The sequence below is a fragment of the Petaurus breviceps genome, unplaced genomic scaffold (assembly GCF_028583685.1).
Source record: "Petaurus breviceps papuanus isolate PSGF00001 unplaced genomic scaffold, PetGlider_PUasm1.0 90925, whole genome shotgun sequence".
NCBI lineage: Eukaryota > Metazoa > Chordata > Mammalia > Diprotodontia > Petauridae > Petaurus > Petaurus breviceps.
Genome location: NW_027187380.1, coordinates 9,422,382 through 9,443,582, shown reverse-complemented (window position 1 = coordinate 9,443,582; position 21,201 = coordinate 9,422,382). Strand labels below are relative to the sequence as shown.

The 21,201-nt window shown below is 39.4% G+C and overlaps 1 protein-coding gene across 6 annotated transcripts in view; it reads right to left on the bottom strand.

The window, feature by feature from the left end:
- TANC2 (tetratricopeptide repeat, ankyrin repeat and coiled-coil containing 2) overlaps nucleotides 1-21,201 on the bottom strand; it is a 576,061-nt gene that overhangs the window by 64,741 nt on the left and 490,119 nt on the right. For all 6 annotated transcript variants that reach the window (XM_069076240.1, XM_069076241.1, XM_069076243.1 and 3 more), the window contains 2 exons: nucleotides 9,933-10,099; nucleotides 6,839-7,446 (listed from right to left, as the gene is read on the bottom strand). In XM_069076240.1, the coding sequence (XP_068932341.1) occupies nucleotides 6,839-7,446; nucleotides 9,933-10,099 (775 nt within the window). The remainder of the gene's footprint in view (nucleotides 1-6,838; nucleotides 7,447-9,932; nucleotides 10,100-21,201) is intronic.

Here is a 21,201-nt window from a genome sequence, read left to right as displayed (position 1 = left end):
TGTGTGTGTGTGTGTGTGTGTGTGTGTGTGTGTGTGTGTGTGTGTGTTTATACCAGCTGACGTCTAAGGCCCCATCTACCTCTAAAACCACTGATCCTAATTTTAGTTTGAAGAACGGAGATGAACAGCTTTAACTTCTAAGGGTCTTTCAGATCTAATTATTCCGCAAGAATAAAGATAGACCTTTCTGTTGTGCTGTGAATGAATTGTGAATCATGAGATTTCCAATATAAAATTCTCTGTCTTGGTCAAATTGATATGGAAAAACGCTCTGATTTTTTAAAAGATAAAAATGCAACTAACTCAGTGTCAACTATTATAAACATTAAACTCGACATTCAAATGGTCAAATACAAAAATATAGACTAATATAATCTTCAAGTAGGAAGGGACCTTTATCTAGTTTTAGTCTAACACACTAATTTTACAGATAGGTAGACAGCTCAGAGAAGAGAACTTCCTTGTTCAAGGTCACATTATTTCCCCCTTGCACCACCATGATATACTCTGCTACATCACTTTCATTAGGTACAATCATATTAGGCTTCCAAATCACAATTACTGAAAGCTGAGTTGGATCTATATTCATTTATATATATGAAACCGACATCACAGAGTGACACAGCAGATTTGAAAATAAGGTTCATAACAGTTTTATATATGTGTATATATATGTATATAGTAAAAAACAAGGAAACCATCAGAATGTCATCTCATTACTATAATCCATTAAACAAACACTGTTCAAATGTATTTTCTAAACTCTGCATTAGTTTCAGGTTGGAGAAAGCAAGAAGAGAGACTTGTCAGGGACATATGATAATGTGAAGATAAGAGAGGAAAAGGAAAACACAGGTGTGTCCCATCATAGAGGATTTTCTTCTTATCTCCTGCTTCTAAGTTATTTAGAAGGGAGATTGAGTATCTTCGATGGGGGTAGAGGAAACAGAGGAGTATATGCATGCATGCATGTGTATGTGTGTGTGTGTGTATGTGTATGTGTGCGTGTGTGTGTGTGTGTGTGTACGTGTTCATGTGTTGTTTTAGGAGTATCAGGAAGTAACCTTAGTACTAATGGTGTGAGAGCCTAGCCTAGAAGAGCAATCAGTCAATTAATAAGCACTTTATTAAATGCCCACTGTGTGACAGGAATTATGCTGGGTGAAAAACAAAAAATGGAACATGTCCTGAAGGAGTTTATAATCTATCATGAGAGACCACCTTTACATATATAAAAATATATAGAATACAAAAGAAATGAAGAATAATTAATATAAGGTAGTTAATGTGGTAGAGCCCTAGCAGATAAAGATGGCTTTGTGTATAAAAGGAAGTACTTGAATTACATTTTAAATAAAATGAGGGACTCCATGATGCAGAAGTGAGGAAGGAATACCTTTGAAGCATGGGGAACAGCTAATGCAAAGACACAGGATAGGAGAAAAGAATCCATGTGTAAGGAACGAAGAGAAGGTCAATTTGTCTGGATTGTAGAGTATAGGAAAGGGAACAATATATGGGGTTGGAAAGATAAATTGAGGCAGGTTTTGAAGGGCTTTAAAAACCAAAAAGAGGGGTTTGTATTTGATCCTGGAGGCAATGGGGAGTCACTGAGCTTACTGGGTAGGAAAGAGATATGTTCAGATCTCTTCAAGGACAATCACCATGGCAACTAAGTGGAGGATGGAATAGGACTGTTTAGAATAGCAAAGAGGTTTGCAGCAGGTAGACCAATTAAAAGACTACTGCAATAGTCCAGGGCAGAGGTGCTGAGGACCTGAACTAAGGTGGTAGTTGTGTGCGTGAAAAAGAAAGGTATGGTATAAGAGAGATGTGGAGGTAGCTACAAGAGGGAGTTTTGCAAGATCTCTGCAGGAGAAAAAAATACTTTTAGGCACTGCAGTACTAAAGTAGTCAGAAGTCTTGGCACACAACAGCCTTGGCATTTGCAGCTCATCAGTACCCTCTTCCCCTGGGCCCCTTTTCACTGGAGGGCAAAGGGGAGAGCTCCTCCCCAAACTCCATTTAAGGATGACACCCTGAAATCTCTTCATTTCCCATATGTCTGCAAAGGATTTCTCCATCATGCTCCATAATGGGTACATACTTTCCCATCCCTTCCCAGTTGCCTTTTGTGCAATGACTTCTCCAAAGAGATCATAAGCTCCTTGAGGGCAGGGGCTGTCTTTCCTTTTTTATTTGTATCCCCAGTGCTTAGCAAAGTGTCTGAACCATCACAGGTACTTAATAAATGCTTATTATTACATATGTTACCCATGTGTGTCTCATCACCCACCTAGACTAAATTTTTTTTTTTAAGCAATCTGGGTTAAGTAACTTGCTCAAGGTTACACGGCCAGTTATTTCTGGGTGTGGTGCTGAGTGTCTGAGCCCGGGATTCGATCTCCAGGTCGTCCCAACACTGGAGCCGGTACTCTTACTTGCTGTGCTACCTGGCCGCCCCCCACCTAGACTATTAATACACACTTCCATCATTCTTTCCATGGAGAGTATGCCTCAAGTTTATAGTTTATATGTTCAGCACTTAGCATTCTTGCTATGCCAGATTAGTAAATGCTTTTGCTAAGAGTTAAATGTGTCCATGTTAATGTTAATTGTTAACTGTCCATGTTAATTGTTAATGGGAATTTAGTCAACAGGCAGCCAACAAGTATTAAGTGCCTCTTCTATGCCAGGGACTGCACTAAGTTCTGTGGATACAAAGAATGGCAAAAAACAGTTCGTCCTCTCAAGGAGTTCACAGTCTAATGGGAAGCACACTGGTTGGAGTCTGTGAGCTATAGTTTTACAGATGGATGCCCACAGGGCTGGGACAGCCGAGTGGTACAGTGGATAAAGTACTGGGCTTGGAATCAGGAAGACTCTTCTTCATGAGTTCCAATCCAGCCTTAGACACTTACTATCTGTGTGACCCTTGACAAGTCACTTAACCCTGTTTACCTCAGTTCTTCATCTGTAAAATGAGCTGGAGAAGGAAATGGTAAACCACTCTATTATCTTTGCCAAGAAAACTCCATGGGGTCATGGAGAGTCTGACATAACTGAACAACAACACCAACAACCCATGGAATACTTCTAAAACTTCCAGGGAGCAGTCACTCTCTGAGTACCTAACCTGCGAATGTGAGTACAAGGTGGAGACACAGTCCAGAGGGGGTGCTACATGACTTTCATTTCCTTTTGTGATAGTTCCATGTCTACTGAACATCATGTCACTCTCTTAGCTATCTATTTTCTGACCAAATGGAGGTTTAGAATAATATGTAGTTTAATCTTATTAATACAAAAAGCCACACTCAAGCTGTAGTGTTGAACTCCAGTCATACTATTTTCTCTCTGATACTCTCTTTAAACAGCTGACTCTACAGTTAAACCAGAAATTATTTTGTTGGATGGCCCAAACATGAGAAGGATAAACTGACCTTTTTGGAGTATTCTCTTCTACATTTATATCCATCAAAAAAAAAAAAATCAAGGGTGGCTAGGTGGTGCAGTGAGTAAGAGCGCCAGCCCCAGAGTCGGGAGGACCCTGGATTGGTTCCGGCCTCAGATACTTAACACCCACACAAAATAACTAGCCATGTAACCTTGGGCAAGTTACTTAACTCCAACTGCTTAAAAAAAATCAAGTCTGGACTGTTTAAGTTAAGTGCTGAAATTCTAGCAAATAGATCTGTGAAAGAATGATATTGGTTTTAAGGGCTTTAATAATCTCCCCTTTGTGTACTGCATAGGGACTGGCAACAGCCTGGTCTTCTTTAAGGATAGGCAGATGAGGGACTGGATGCTTGACTGGAGGGACAATGAAGAACTCTCTCTAACTCCTAGGGTCCCCAAAGAAATTAAGAATCGGGATGGAGGGACTTGAAAGGAGGGGTAGAGTCATTGAAGGGCATGAAGGATAGAGAAAGAGATTAGGAACCACAGGAAACAAAATTTTCCCATTTCAAAATTTTTCTCAGGACCTGTCCTAACTAGTATAATCTGCAAACACTGAGGGCAGAGCAATTAAATTCCTTGAAAAACCAGATTTTTCATGTCATTCAATTCTCAGGAAACTACCTTTTTATTGCACACTGGTACATAAAGCTTTGAGACCAAAACTTTAGAAACAAGGTTGGTACCATATGCCTTGTTCATATGAAACAAGGTTGCTTCATATGAGACTAAATTCCAACTGTAGCTAAGTCTAAAACTCACGGTCACATTTCTAATTCTACTCTTTGTTATTAAGCATATTCCTTCCACAATGTGACTTTCCCCATTGCAGTATCAATATATGATATGAGTTGGCATAAGTAATTAAATGGGAATTTTTTTTGGAGTCTCATAGAAGCCACAGATGACATGTGAAGGCTCCCAGATGACACAGAAAAAGTTTAGAAACTCAGAAATGCACAAATATATGTGTAGCATTATACAATATCAACATGTTTTATCTTTTAATACCATGATTATTCAGACTTCTCTGGTATGAAGGGAGGGCCAAAACGTTTTACTTGGATTTTCCAGATCTTGGGGGGTGCTACACCCCTAACCCCTCTGATGTGGAAGTGATAACTGCAATCTAGTGATCCCTTATTATTGTATATTTGATCAGAATGGCTGCTGTCCCAATGTGTCAGCCTCATTCTGCAGGCTAGCAATCCGTAAGTCACAGATGGAAAGCTCTGAGATACTTGTACACATATTGTATTGTTGGGAAATTCACTGTGTTTTTCATTCGCAGATTACTACCATTTCACTAGAGCCTCTTGAATAGAAGCTATGCTTTTGAATTTGGGGATTACTCAGAATCGGATGGTGAGCCACTTGATAAAACTAGTAAAGTCTTTCTGGGAATAATTCTCAAAGTATTATTTAGGCAATGGTGAGTAAGACAGGACTGTTTCCTTGCTCTCTATCAATACTTTGGATACTAAAGATTACCAGAGAGACTTGTAATAATAATCTTCCCATAGACTTTAACAGTTTCTGGGAGGGAACTAAGATTCTTCTTTTTCATACTGTCGACAACTTTGTGTTTTGTCAGAAAAACAAAAACAAAAGCAAACAAAACAAATAAATAGGCCAAAAAACCCATGGGATCCAGCTTAGCGACAGAGGAAGAAACTCTTACTGGAAGCAAATAATAGCCTTTCTGGGAATGATTTATCCTTTCTATGCACATTCTTTTGGAGGACACAGCATATTTCACTGCTTGGGCTTTATATTCTGTTATGAATGTAGGGCCAAACTGCTAATGGATGAGTACTCAACTAAGTATAAAAATTGATGGGAAGATCACCAGAAGGCTTGAAAACATAGCTGCCTCTACAAAGAGCTAATTACTGTGCTCACAAAGGTGTCAAAACCATGGCCTGGTCAGACATTATAGAGATGAGACATCTAGAGTTGAAAGGTCATCTAGTCTAATACCCTCATTTTATAGAGGAGGAAACTGAGATGTCTAATCATTCTGAGGAGTTAGATCATACATAGAGTATTCAACCTTGCCTTAACTTTTTTTCTCCTGAGCTTTCATAGTCCATTTACAGCCTGATGTCTTCTGAAGCACAAGTTTTTGGGGTCTAGTAATAATGCTTTAAAAAAAGACAAAATCCCCAATATTTACCAGATATCTATGGGTTGGAATAGGCAGATTTTTGTGAGAAGCAGTTTGGTATTTACTGTCGAAATAAATTGCCGTTAAGGCAATTACAGCTCTGACAATAGTTAATTCTGTAACTACTACCAAACTATTTAACCACTCCAGGCTTCACTAGTATTCCTTGTAAATTGGGAATAATTATACTTTACCTGCCTAAAGGCAGAAGGCTGGGTCAGACAATCTCCTAAGATCCCTTTTTTTTGGGGGGAGGGCAATTGGGGTTAAGTGACTTGTCCAAGGTCACACGGTTAGTTTTGTGTGTGTGTGTGTGTGTGTGTGTGTGTGTGTGTTAAGTGTCTGAGGCCAAATTTGAACTTAGGTGCTCCTGACTCCAGGGCTGGTGCTCTATTTACTGCGCTACCTAGCTGCCCTGCTAAGATCCCTTTTAGAACTAAGACCTAAGATTCTCTATTCCAAGTATGGTGCTTAGCTCCTTGTTGACTTTACTGGAATAGATTGTTTGTAGTGTAAGTGATTAATGTTTGACCTTTAAAAAGCCACCACAATGACTCTACAACTCTACACAACTGATTCTACTGAAGACATATACAAATTTTTCACAGTCTCAATTCTCTTTTTCTCATTTCAGTAAAACACTGAGGGCAAGTGACAAGTTACCAAAACAGCTGTGATCCTCAGTGGAATCTGTGTCAGGGGACACACTCACAGGCTTGATCCCCAGAAGGTCTAGAGGTAGCTAGTGGGTACCCATTTCTAAAACTATGGCTCAATTCCCAGCCAGTGTACTCCTTGAGAGTGGGGACTGTGTTTTGCTTGTATTCCCAGCTTTTAGTACAGTTGACTTAATTCCAATTAACAGTCAGTCCACAGACACAATTAGCTCTTTGTTGTTTGTTCCATCATTTTCAGTCATGTCCAACTCTTCATGGCCCCATTTGGGTTTTCTTGGCAAAGACACTGGAGTGGTTTACCATTTCCTTCTCCAGCTTCTTTTACAGATGAGCAAACTGAGGCAAACAGGGTTAAAAATAACTTGTCCAGGGTCACACATCTAAGAAGTGTCTGAGGCCAGATTTGAACCCAGGAAGAGAAGTGTTCCTGACTCCAGGCCCAGCACTCCATCCACTACTGTACTATCTAGCTGCCCCTCAATAGCTCTAAGCAAAGGTATTTACTAAGATGACATAGCAACAGATTAAAGCTTACCTGGGGTCACAGAGAAATTTGGTTTTCTCTCCTTCCTCTCTCCAAATGAGCCATTCTCGAAAAGAAGGATGCACGAACATGCGGGTCATGTCTCTGCGCTTAATTAGAAACATGGAAAGGTTCTCCATTCTTTGCTGAAAGTCTTCCCATTCCAAAGTACCCTCAATGCTGCCGGCATTGATTGCCTGGAAGATATGCTCATCTGTCAGCGGGTGAAGAGAGGCTACTGCAACATTCAGAAGAGGCATCACCCGGTCAAAGGAGGACTGGGTTGGGAACTTCATATTGCACTGGAGGAGGTAAACCTCAGAGAGAGATACAGGAACTACTTTGTAGCTAGAGCTCTTTAAAACCAGATATCCTTTCTCTATGAGGTCAAATGTGAGTTTTAGGTACAGATATGACCCTTGGCTGAGGGTCTTGAGATGAGAACTGAGTTTTCCAAATGTAGTGTTATCCATTTTGCCATTGAGTGAAATGTTATTCTGAATCTCTAAGCTGCTGTGAATCCTGTGAAGGATATATGCTTGGAGGTCCTGGTCTATGGCTTCATTCTCTTCCAGGTGATCCAAGAAGATCCTATGGAAGGGCAGTAATTTGGTAATTTCCTACAACAAACAAAGACATTATTATTGCAGAAAGAACTCTTATAGTTTCTCCCCCACTTGTTTGTGTTTAAGTATTTTGGAGCTCTGGAGCAAAAGAATAAGAAAGCAAAACTGATGGGCTGATTTCAAAGTACCTTTATTTAAAATACTTGGTTCTTTCACACAGTCCAGTTACTGGTCAGGACACTCCACTTTGACACCTCAGTGAACAGTACTTTGTAATTTCTTTGAACTCTTTCTGAAAAAAGACTTAGATCTCCTATGCTCCATCTTTTAAGATCTTGTTCCCTGCTACATGATTCCTATTTTATCTAACAAACTGTGTGTTTATGTGCTACTACTCGCTATTTCAATATGCCTTCTGGAACCAATTCATAGTCTCAATTCTCTTTTTTCTCATTTCAGTAAAACATTGAGGGAGATTATTAAGTCATCAACATAGCAACAGTATGTGGAATCTAAGTCAATAGATATACTCACAGGTTGGGTGTCCAGAAGCAACTGTTCCCTTGAAGTTCTATCTAGAGTTCCCCTGTGGGTACCCATTTCTAAAACTATAGCTCACAATCCTCAACCAGCATGATTCTCATTAGACTGTGAACTCAAGTGACTGGCTCTCATGGTAGGAAGTCTAGGTACTTTAGCAACTTGCTGAGAAGATATCTGGGGGGCAGGCACGGCCTTGTGGTGTTCTTTGGCTTTGAATAAATACAGGGGTCCAACTTTTGGGAAGCTGCACACCTCAAAATAAAGTTTATTTATATATGCAGTTGAAGTGAATAAAATGTTTGATGACTTAATTACTGCAGGTCCTGATTCAAGAAGTTAGGGAGTTTTGCTTAGGGCTATGATAAAAGGAGTAGAGGCAATTAGATCCACTATTCTTCCTGTTGCTTGGCTATTACTAAAAATCCCCAGTAATTTTTGTTCTTCGAGATTGTGTATAAAAACGGGCATATGCTTTCCTAAGCTCCATCTGAACCCCAAACACAGTCAGCGCTCTGGTTGCTCTTTATGTATAAACATCATACTACTGTCAGTTCACCTTCAGTAGAACATTCAGTTTATGTTACATTTTTCAGTTGTGGTATTGGTTTGATATCGATCTAGTCCCATTCTCTCATCTAGTTCCCTTTGTGAGACAGCAGCCAAGATGAGGGGAGCATAAACACAATGAAGCTAACTGATTCATAGAAAAGTGAACACAAGACCCTGGTATAATTTCCAGTACAAAGGTAGGGAAAGAGATGTACTCTCTCTGTCTCTGAGAGTATGATAAGGAAAAAAGAATTGTAGGAATTATAGTCCAACCTCCTCATTTTACCAATAAGAAAACTGTTGACTTGAGAGGTTAAGTGACTATTTTTTCTTTTAAAAGCAATCGGGGTTAAGTAACTTGCTCAAGGTTACACGGCCAGTTATTTCTGAGTGTGGTGCTGAGTATCTGAGCCCGGGATTCAATCCAGGTCATCCCGACACTGGAGCTGGTGCTCTTACTCGCTGAGCCACGTGGCTGCCCCATGTTAAGTGACTTGTTGAAGGACCATAGACAGTAAGTGGCAGAGTTGGGACTTGAACCCAAGTTTTCTGACTCTACATCCAGTACTCTTTCTACTTATCATTTCCCTGTGTTGATCCCAAAGACCCTACCTTTGTACATTTGTAATTTTTCTTCTAGTCTACTTAGTGACAAGAAGGTAGATGAGACAGGTTACAAAGAAGATTCTGATCCACTTACTGGGGGATGATCCTCTCATCTCAATCTGCTTTACTTTTAGCATAAGGCCTTTAATCTCAAATGTTTATACTGCCAGTATTTCTTAGAGTTAGACAGCAGAGATTCCATGTTTAGAGTTACTGAGAAGTTAAATTCATTCAGTCCAGATAGAAACAGGGAGAAGAATCTAAAAGTCTGGCTTATTGGAAACCGTTATTATCTTTAAAGCATTTGCATAATATTTGTACATCAGGCAACATCTTATTATTTCCTGAAGGCCAACCTATAAGATTTAGAAAAGGTATATCAGATAAGGAGGTTCATATATAGAGAATATTCAAGGTTCTGTCACCTGTCTTCAAAATACGTTATTGAGAGATATTTAATATTATTTAGGAAGAGAGGTTATCGCTATGTTATTTTTGTTGTTGCTGTTCAGTGGTTTCAATTGTGTCTGATTGTTTATGATCTCATTTGTGGTTTTCTTGGCAAAGATACTGGAGTGGTTTCTTCTCCAGTTCATTTTACAGATGAAGAAACTGAGGCAAACAAGGTTAAATGACTTTCTCAGGGTCACACAGTTACTAAGTGTTTGAGACCAGATTTGAACTCAGGAAGGTAAGTTTTTTTGACTCCAGGTCCAGCACTCTATTCACCATGCCCCCTAGCTTCCCCATCACTAAGTCAATCTGGACCTAAAAAGAGTTATCAGATGAAATCCTTTCCCAAGAAAATAATAGACATTCAACAGCAAAACAGACTCACATACCTGTAAACTGGTCCTGACTGTTACTATCAGCTTGAGCCAAGAAGGGAACTTTCCAATCATCTTACTCAGAAACGATACTATTGTGTCCCCATAATCTGGTTTATGAAATTCTGCTTCATTTAACCCATCAATTAAAATGATGAAATCTTCATCTGGGATTTTGCTCTCTGTAATCAAAAGAACCGAATTATTTAAGTTAATAGCATTTTTTCCTTTGGCATTATGACCAACATTGCCCTGGAGGAAAATGAGCTACCAGAAAAGGCCTCTCTCATACCAGATATATAATGATGAAACTACTAAAGGCTACCTAGGTGATTTATTACCTACTTCTGTGATAGTTTAATGGGTTTTCAACAGGTTTCTGAAACTTCTCTAAAACTTGCAATCTATCTCAGAAGAAAAAAGGAACTGTTTTATCAGTATTTATTATAAAATCCTATCAAACTGACCTTCAGGGTCAGTGGTGAGTAAGACTAAAGTCCAGATAGCAGGACATAATGTGAATTCAAGTCACCTTTATACCACTCAAAGAAATAATTAGGTAAGTAAATCTCCTTACCTTTTGAATGCTGCTAATTTTTTTTTTAACAACCAGGTGAAGGAGTTGTTCTATTCCATAATCAGTGATAAAAACTTTAAATGTAAACATCTGGTTTTAGTGTACATAAATTTCAGTTTTATGTATAAATGTCAATCAAACATGGGCTAGATGGGTTTCTTGATCCATTACAGCCCTGAAATAATAAAATTCCATGTAACTACCATCATTAGATGGTTCTAGGTTTTGCTAGAAGAGTGACAATAGAGGGGCAAGGCTTTGCTAGTAGTGAACAAATGACAGGGTTGGGAGAAAGGTGGGGTTAACATTTTTCATCTTGAATTCCTTTAGAGACAGAGAGAAGCTGTGTCCTGAGATACTTCTCTCTTAAAGCTGCAAGTGAGCATATTTGTTTGCAATGAATTATGAAGACTGGCTCATTTTTTTTAAAGGCTGCATCTGAATTTTGTTTTTGTTTTTTGGTTGGCTCTTTCCTTAGATTTTGTCTTCTCTATAGGTGAGTTTTGTTTCTAACTCTTAGGAAAAATGCAAAATATGAATTCTAGATATCGTCATCAAGTGGTATGATATGAAAACCCCCCAAAACCTTGAAATTGTTGGGCTTTTTTTCTATCAGTCAATGTCAAGCTGTGGGATAAGCTTGCCACAGAACAGTGGTGTGCTTATTTTTGATTTTGAGAAACTTGGGTCCTTTAAACGTTAGATTTACTTTTGATTCTCACTGAGATGTCTATTTTTTTTTTTTAGGCAATCGGGGTTAAGTAACTTGCTCAAGGTTACACAGCCAGTTATTATTATTTTTGTGTGGATGCTGAGTATCGGAGGCCAGAACCAATCCCAGGTCTTCCAACACTGGGGCCAGCGCTCTTACTCACTGCGCCACCTGGCTGCCCTGAGATGTCTTTTAATAGCACTCACTCAGGCATACATAATAAACCTTTCCCTAGTCAACTATCTAGGAGGGTTAAGCATCATGTTAGTTAAACTGCCCAAATCTCTTTTTTGAGAAAGGAAACCAGTCAAGATTTTGGAGACAGCTAGGAGAGGTTTATTGCTTGTCTATGGATGACAGAAGTGACTTTGTGTTTGACCACAGCCTGATCTACCTAATACACTGAGATGATTGTCTTACATCTTTCTTTGCATCCCCAGCTCTCAGTACCATGCTGGGTACACCGGGGGCATTTAATAAATAGTTATTGACTATTTACTGACTATTGCCATGTGTCCCCAAAATGAGTAGGTCAGGTACATTTAGGGTTGGGGATGGAACAGTAGCAAACTTTCAACTCAGCTAACTTTACTAATTATAGTGTCCTATGGATGATAAAGAGGGGTTGCAGTCCAGACCACCCGCTATTTGATAATTTTCCCTACTTTCCCCCCATCAAGGTCCCTTTTCCACTCAGTCCCTGTTAATCTACCCAGCAACAACAATCAAATGTAAGGGCAGGGATCCCAAGAGATCTGAGCTCTCAATTGGGAAACACTGCCTGCCATACAGGCTCACAGTTTTGAGTCACCATTGTTATTGTGTGCCTTTGTGACTGGAGGGTAGGAGAGAGCCACATATGTTTACATGCCTGTGAGTAATAAACTGCCTGACTCACTTATGTTCCTTCTTGGTAACTCCTCACCAACAATCCCCTCACATTCAGTCATCATTCATTTACTAAAGACTTCTTTATGATAGCTGTTTCCAAAATATTCTCAACCATAAAAGTGATGAACTTACTCTAATTCTTTGAGACACTTTAATTTTCCCATTTTCTCAAGAGATATCCTATCAGATATCTAGATGAATCAAATTATTTATTATCCAATGCAATTATTATCATTTGCATAGAACCACAAATAGATATAATTATTTTTCCTGTGAGTAAATTAAACACTGTCTTACATCCAATTTATTTTTTAAAAAAGAAATAATTATCTCTCTTGATTGGCTTAATTATTTTCTTATAAACCCTAGTCTGGAGATTGCTGATAGATTTATCTGGAGGTTTCTTTATTCTGCATGATTTGGTGATTAGGGCTGTTTACAGATATTTGTGATATGAAGCAACATAAAAATACTTCATAAACTTGCAAGTATGGTGGATTGTTGGCCTGCGGGCATTATAGGATTTAAATAAGTACCAATACAGTATAATGAGAGAGACCAATTCCATCTTTCTTCTCTGCTGATTGATGAGGTTTCTGATACAGAATTAAGAGATGATAACCTTAATTTCCTTCATGCTTTATCTAAAAATAATGTCAATATCCAACTGAGTCCTAGATGAATGTTTTTGTGTTACTTTATCACATCACTCATTTGTACCCAGGCTCCAACTGACAAACCACTGGAAAGGCCTAAAATCCCTTCTGAATCTTGCTTCTAATGCTTAAATGTGCCTCAAGTAAAACAGAAAACTTTTGAATGTAGTGATCCATTGTAACAAGGAATGAAAAAGAAACAGAAAACAAGTAGCAGAAAGGACTGTGTATAGGCAACAGATTTATTTCTCATGGGATGAGCTAACCAGGTAATAAGCAAATGCCAACTGCTGTGTCTTCACAGAAGACCATAAATGAGGAGAGAGCAATTTACATATAATTGGGAGTGACTCTGTTTCTTTATCACCAGAAAGTTCCTTTTCCATAGGACCTCTAACATTCTGGGAAGCACTCCTTAATCTGTTTCCTAGAGAAGAATCTCAGCAGCAGGAAGATAATGTCACGATGTATGATGTTCCGAGTTAATGAAAGGCATTGAAATACTTAGCAGGAACACCTGCACAAGCTGATCAGAACAGAAAGCGGCACATGATGTTCTGATAGAAAAGTGGGATCAAGGCAAGATGTCTCCTAATGAAAATTAGAGTGTTATTCTCTGTATATTATGCTTTGCATGATAACTTTCTGGTGGTCTGTGAGGGAGCTCTCTTAATCTTTTGTGGGCTGAGATAGAGTGGTAGGAATGAATGATTGAGAATAGCAAAAGTTGCTCCTGGTGAACTCTCCTATCTGCCTGGGAGTATTTGTTTCATTTGCTTTGTGGAATCAGTGCAACCTTTATTGTTCTTAGAAATAAACTTCCTTTTAAAAAACTCCAAAAGTATCAGTTCTAGAAGCATCCATAAATCATTATTTCATAGACTTAGAGAGACACCAAATTCTAAGTGAAAGGTTCATATAAGAAGACATTTTTAAACATTCAGGAGTATTATACATTCCAAACGAACCATCCTGCTACTAGCACTGGTGGCCAATTGTTTTTTGTGTCTACATTTATTTTGTTTCTTAGGTTGCCCAAACAATCTTTCACTGAGTAGATTTTACATATATTTTTATTGTCTCTCCCAGTACCTTTCAGAATTCTGAAAAATCTTCTAACCTTCACATCTGAAAGTTTTATAGCATCATAGAGTTAGAACAGACCTCAGAGACCATTTAGTCTACCACCCTCATTTTATTCATGAGGAGGTAAGGCCCCAGAAAGTTGTGACCTTAACCAAATTAAATACAGTCTAAAACTCAATTTCTGCTTTCAGATCTAAAATGTTCCCTTTAATATCTTTTGCAAATACAACTCCAGCTACTTTTAAACTATACATCTTTTACAAAAATATTCATCAGCTCCAACTGTGGACAAGTTAATAAGATTATTTAATGATGCCAATGACAACTAGTGGTAGGTGGTTACAGGAGATACATATGTAAGAAATATGGCGATATCTGTACAGGGTTGTTTTTAATTGTTTTAAAATAGAATCTCCATCTTGTCTCCAAAGCCTGGGAAGGAATTATCTACCAAAGCTTATAAATGTAGACAATTTCATCCTCTTCTTAGTGTAATTACATAATAAATGTGGAAGACTAGGCATAGGGGTTTTACTCCTATGAGAAAGAGTATTATAAGGTAAAGGTCTTTATGTCTGATCTTCATGGAGTCTTCCTGGATGATGTAGGACTGGCACTGGGCAAAATCTATAAGGCTAGGGCATGTGAGGAAGGAAAGTTGGAACAACAGCAAGTATGGGATAAGTATACTGTTTAAAATAAATTATACATCTGTGAAAATTTCTCCCTCTTTTAGAGATAACTGGCAATGACTTGGAGTTAGCTTGCCAAAGCAGCACCCATAGTTGTTCAAATTCCATCTCCCCTCCCCCCACCTCTAGCCCTCCACCACACATTTGCTTGTTTTAGACTAAAGTATCATATATGGAGACAGGAATTCCAAAGGATAATTTGATTTCAGAATCTGTAAAACATTCTCAATATAGGATGAACATTTTAAAAAGAAGTCAGATGGACACATTCTTCTCTAGCCCTTGGTTTCTTTAGCTATAAAATGAGGGACCAGGAGGTAGAGCCAAGATGGTGGAGTAGCATGAAGAAGTACAGTTTAGCTCCTCAACACAACCTCTCCACAAAGATTTAAAAATCACACCAGACCAAGTAATGACTGGAAAATTGAAGGAAAAAAATAAGTACAGTGAATCATATTTCTGGCCCAGGTCAGCACAGGAAGGTAGATAAGAGAGGTCTATGGACACTGGGGATGGCATCTGGCCAGAGGAGTAGGGCACTCTAGCACATAAAAACTGAAAGAAGACCAAAGCTATGCACTAAGAACATGTCCCAGACCTAGAGAGGGGACCCTAATCTAGTGTAGGAAGTTGGAACAAGGACCAACTGGCAGTTCTGGGTCACAGATCCAAGGAAGAGTAGGGAGGGGACCTGTACTTAGGTATGGTTTTTTAGGGTAAACAGCACTCCCAGGCCTCAGGTTGTGTATTTAGCTACAAACCATTTGTAACAAGTTTGAAAGAAAGCTTGAAAGAAAGTCTGAAAGAACACAGTAGTTGAGTGGCTCTGATCTCTGGAGCTAACTGAGGTATCAGGGTCAGCCTCCAGTCCAGTCTGAAGTCTCCAGTGGAATAAACAGGGCAGGAGTCCAAGACTGAAGGAGATCCTGCAGTTCTGCTTTTGTGAATCTCCTGAGCGATTCTTCTCAAGTCCAGCATGAATTTTCAGGGGAAAGGGATAAGAAAGTGGCTGCTTTGTGGCTTATTTATGGTCCCTTCTCCAACACTTCCTACCCCATATTTCCAGGCTCACATATGCTGGGGATATCAGGTTCCAAGTATTACTTGACTTATCTCTCAAATAAACTATCCACTCTCATTAATGCCTGGCTTTTTTCTATAACCACTAGCCTTTTTCAAGGTCAGGGTCAAAACTAGGGTAGTCTACCCTCAAGGCAAAGTTTACAATCACATGGAGAGTTCAGGAAAAGGGGTTTATTCACTTCCAGGCTACTTTGCCATTCACCATTATGTCCTCCTTTACCTCTCCATGTATAACATGAAAAGCTAGCCCTTCTTGCTAAGGCAATCCTTGCTAAGTGCACATGTGATGCTATTTCATCTTCTCTGGCTGACTATCCCATCTATCATGCAAGACATGTCCACTAACTGTGGGCATTTGCTAGACCATCTTCTCTTTTCCCTCTATAGTATTTCACTTGATAATCTCATCAGCTCCCATTGATTCAATTGGCATCTCTGTGTGGATGATTCTTAGATCAATTTATCCAGCCCTAGCCTCTCTCCTGACCTCTAGTTTTGCATCTCCAACCACCTATTAGACATCTTGAACTGAATATCCCATCGACATCTTAAACACAACAAATCCAAATATTACCTTTCCCCCAAAGCCCTCCCTTCTTTCTTATTAATGCTTTATTAACTTCTGATTTACATCATTCGTTTCCGCCAGATTTTGAGTTACAAATTTTCTCTCTGTTTTTCCCCCACCCATCCCCTCAAAACAGCAGTCTCACAGGATATCCCCACTTCCAATCTGCTCTCTCCCATATTTTCTCCCATACCCGTTTCGACTTTTCCAGTGAATCTCTATGCCTCAGTGCCTGTATATCTTATTTCTTCATTACATGTAAGATGGTATTAATAATAGTATACATACACACACATATATATATATATATTTGAATATATTTTTTTAAAACTTTCAATTCCAGATTCATTCCCTTCCCCCCCGGTCACCCACCTCCACTGGGGAGACAAGCAGTTCAGTATAGGTTGTACATGTGTGGCTAATGCAAAACAATAACATAGTAGATATATTGTAAAAGACTGACTATATTTCCCTCCCTCCTATCCCACCTTCCACTTGTTCTATTCTCTACTTTGATCCTGTCCCTTTTCAAAAGTGGGTGCTTCCAACTTCCCTCCCCCCCAGCCTGCCCTCCCTTCCATCATCCCCCCTCTCATCCCCTTCCCCCCCTATTCTCCTGGAGGGTGAGATCCTCTATTTAGTGTGTATTTCCCTCCCTCCTCAAGCCAGATTCAATAGGAATAAGGTTGACCCATTCCCTTTTGCCTTCCTATTCTTCCCCTCCATTGTAACCATTTTCCCTTGCCTCTTCTGTATGAGATAGTTTGCCCCAATCTGTCTCTCCCCATCTCTTCTCATTATATTCCTCTCACCTCTTAATTTCACCTTTTAAGTATCATCCCTTCCTGTTAAATTGGTCCCATGCCCTCTATCTATGTATACCTGTAAATGTATATACACACATTCACATATGTATTCATATGCCCACATACCCTCATATAAATACATATATATATATAATATAATATATATTTCTAATCCCTTCAACCACTGAGAAAAGTTTCATAAGTTACAATTATTGTTTTTCCATGTAGGAATGTTAATAGTTCAACTTTGATAAGTTCCTTATGATTTCTTTTCCCTGTTTACCTTCTCATGCTTCTCTTGCTTCTTGTATCTGAATATCAAATTTTCTATTCAACCAAGAATGCTTGAAAGTCCTCTATTCCACTGAATGACCATATTTTCCCCTGAAACATGATACTCAGTTTTGCTGGGTAGGTGACTCTTGGTTTTAATCCCAGCTCCCTTGACCTCCGGAATATCACATTCCAAGCCCTTCGATCCCTCAGTGTAGAAGCTGCCAGATCCTGGGTTATCCTAATTGTGTTTCCACAATATTTAAATTGTTTCTTCCTGGCTGCTTGCAATATTCTCTCCTTAATCTGGGAATCCTGGAACCTGGCTATAATATTCCTAGGAGTTTTCTTTTGGGGATCTTTTTCAGGAGGTGATCGGTGGATTCTTTCAACCTCTATTTTGCCCTCTTGTTCTAAAACATCAGGGCAGTTTTCTTTGAGAACTTCCTGGAGAATGCTTTCTAGGTTCTTACTTTGGTCATGGCTTTCAGGTAGTCCAATGATTTTTAAATTATCTCTCCTGGATCTATTTTCCAGGTCAGTGGTTTTTCCCATGAGATATTTCACATTGCCTTCTATTCTTTCATTTGTTTGGATCTGTTTAACAGCATATTGATTTCTCATAAAGTCATTAGCTTCCATTTGTTCCAATCTAATTCTGAAGCAATGATTCTCCTCAGTGAGCTTTTGAGATTCTTTTTCCATCTGGCAAATTCGACTTTTTAAGGCATTCTTCTCCTCATTGCCTTTTTGAGCCTCCTTTGCCATTTGAGTCAGTCTGTTTTTTAAGGTATTATTTTCTTCAGTCAGGCTGTTGACTCTCATTTCATAATTTTCTTGCATTGTTCTCATTTCTCTTCCCAATTTTTCCTCTACTTCTCTTATCTGCTTCTTAAGGTCCTTTATGGCCTGTAACCAGCTTGTATTTTCCTTTGAAGCTTTTGGTGCAGGAGTTCTGACTTCACCGTTTTCCTCCTGTTCCATGCCTTGCTCCTTCTTATCCCCCAAATAGGAGTGTAATGTTGGAATCTTCTGTCTGCTTTGTTTCCTTTGCCTGCTCATTTTGCCACTCAATTATTTGACTTTTGGGCTTTTTGCCACAGTAGGACTCTGCCACCAGACAGGGGAGTTTTCGTCCCAAATGCTGGGGTTTTCTCAGCTGCCGGAGGTATTAGATGGGTGCCCTCTCTGAGGTCTCCACACGCTCTGGCAAGCTGGACACACACCCCAGGACCTCCACCCTAGACTGCAATCCAGATCCAAGCAGGTTAAAGCAAGAGCGATTACCCCTTAGACTGGTGCTTGGTCCCCCTACACTCTGCAGGCCAGGAGCTGAAGCTGCCACATGGCGCTGGCTGGCTGTGCCTGTGTCTCAGCAGCTTCTCGCCCCGGGGGGAAAAGCCACGCACTCCCACTTACTGGTCCCAAAGTCCAGACTGCACTGGCCTCTCACCTTGTCCTTTGCATCTATGTGTTGATAAATCTGGAAACACCCACAGCTGCTGCTGATCTGGAGTCCCTCTGGCAGGCGGCTGGTCAGGCCCACTCTGGGACTAAAGCCTCGGCATGGGGCTGGGCTTGGCTCCCAGAGCGCTGTGCTAGCCAATTCCTGCTGGCCTGCTGGGCTGTCCTCAGTGGGAGGTTAGCTTCTCTGTGTCATTTTGTGGGTTCTGCAGCTCCAAAGTTTGTTGAGAGTCCCCTTTTTACATGGATTGGGGAGGGTGGAAGCCGGAGCCGCGGGAAGGTCGTGCTTCTACTCCGCCATCTTGGCTCCGCCTCTCTCATTCCCTCCCTTCTTTCTAACCTCATCCTTGATTCACACTTCACACTCATTTCCAATATCCAATCTGTTGACAAGTCCTGTTGATTCCACCTTTACAGTATCTTGCCTATGCACCCCCTTCTCTCATGACACTGCCACCATGCTGCTCCAATCCTTCATCACCTCACACTTTGACTATTGTAATATACTGTTAGTTGGTCTTCTTGCCTCAAGTTTCTCTCCACTTTACTCTATCTTCCACTCATCTATCAAAGTGGTCTTCCTAAAGTGCATATCTACCCATGTCTCCCCCACCATCACCATTTAATCAATTCTAGAGGCTCCCAACATCCCCAAAGTCAAATATAAAATCTGTTTGGCTCTTAAAGTCCTTCACAATTTGGCTACTTCTTACCTTTTGTAGTTTTCACTTTTCCCTTCAATATAGTTCAGTGACACTGGTCCCCTAGAAATTCCTTGCACAAGATACTCCATCTCTAACTGTTCACATTCCCTGGCTGTTCCTCTGTGTTTAAAATTCTCTTCCATAGTTTCTACTTCTTGGCTTTCTTCAAGTCTGAGCTAAAATCCCTTCTGTAAGAAGTCTTTGCCAACCTTGCAGTTGTCTGCCTTCTGAAATTATTTCCAATTTATCCTGTTTATAACTTGTATGTACGTTTGTTTGCATATTGTCTCCTGCATTAGAATGTAAACTTCCTGAAGGCAGAGACTATTTTTGCCTTTGTATCCCCCAGTGCTTAGCACAGTGTCTGGCCCACTGTAGGTGATTAATAAAATGCTTGTTGATTTGACTTGACACATAAGTCATCTGAAAAAGAGTTTGGTTTGATACAGGAAAAATCAAGTGGTCAATGAATATCTATTGTCCACATTACAGCACAGAGCTTGTTTTTCAGTGTGTGTGTATTTGGGATAGATAATACAGATAGATGAGTTGGGCTCACAGTTGAACAGGAGAAATAGAGGGGGATGATTGCCCCTGGGAAACTGCAAAGTACCTAAATAATCTCAAGTTTCCCTCTGAAATAGAGGTTTGCCTTTTTAATACCAACATTTTACCAGTGCTTTTGCAAGACACAGAATGCAATACTCTAAAGAAATAAATAGCACCAGGTCAAGTAATGGAATCTCTGGGTCAAAAAGTATGGATGTATCAATGTAATTTCAAACTGCTTTACAGAATGGGTAAACCAATTCACAGTTCTACCAATGGTGCATTAGTGTGCCTGCTTTTCTACAACCCAGCAACATTGACTAAACTCATCTTTTGTCATCTTTACCAATCTGCTGGCTATGATGTGAAACTTTAGAGTTGTTCTGATTTGAATTTCTCTTATTATTAGTAATAGGAGCAATTGTTAATACTTTCCAATTCTTCTTTTGAGAACTGTTTATTTCCTTTTTGTCTATTTGTCCACTGGTAATCCCCTCATTTCCCAGATGAGGAAACTGAAATCAGACAGGCTTTATTTACTTGTCCAAAGTCACACAGGTAAACAGAGTATTCAGTAGCAGATTCAGGACTGAACCTTGGTCCTCTGACTCCAAATTTAACACTGTTCCCACTGAACCACATACCAGCTATTTAACCATGGTCAAAATCACTTAACCTCTCAGTGCCCTAGACAACTCAGCAACTGAATTTACAACTTTAAATATATTTTTTTAAAATTCAAGTTATTTTAAAAAAGTAAACAATTTATACACTTACTATATTTTTTTTTTGTACAACTTAAAAAAATGACTAAGTTAGGGATTTCTTCCTGGAAGAAATAAGGGTTGCCCAGGGCAGTCAATTGGTTATGTTTCTGTAAAGTCTTATGCCTTTTCTTTGAACTTCCAGCAAAAGTGACCATGCCCCTAAAAAGATCCCAATAGCTGCTTATTAGGCAAATGAATGGGAGGTAGATTGGGGATAAGGAAGACAAAGTAGATAAGACTTAATACTGGATTTTGGGAAATAAAGGGAAAAACTGATATATATATATATATATTACATATATATATATATATATACACACATACATACATACCTACATATATATGAGAAGTGAAAAGTTACCAATTTATTTCATCTAAATTCCTTCAGGAAAATATCAAGTATGCACCTAGTGGAGGTTCTAAACCACAGGAACTACAAGGTTCACTTTACTTTAC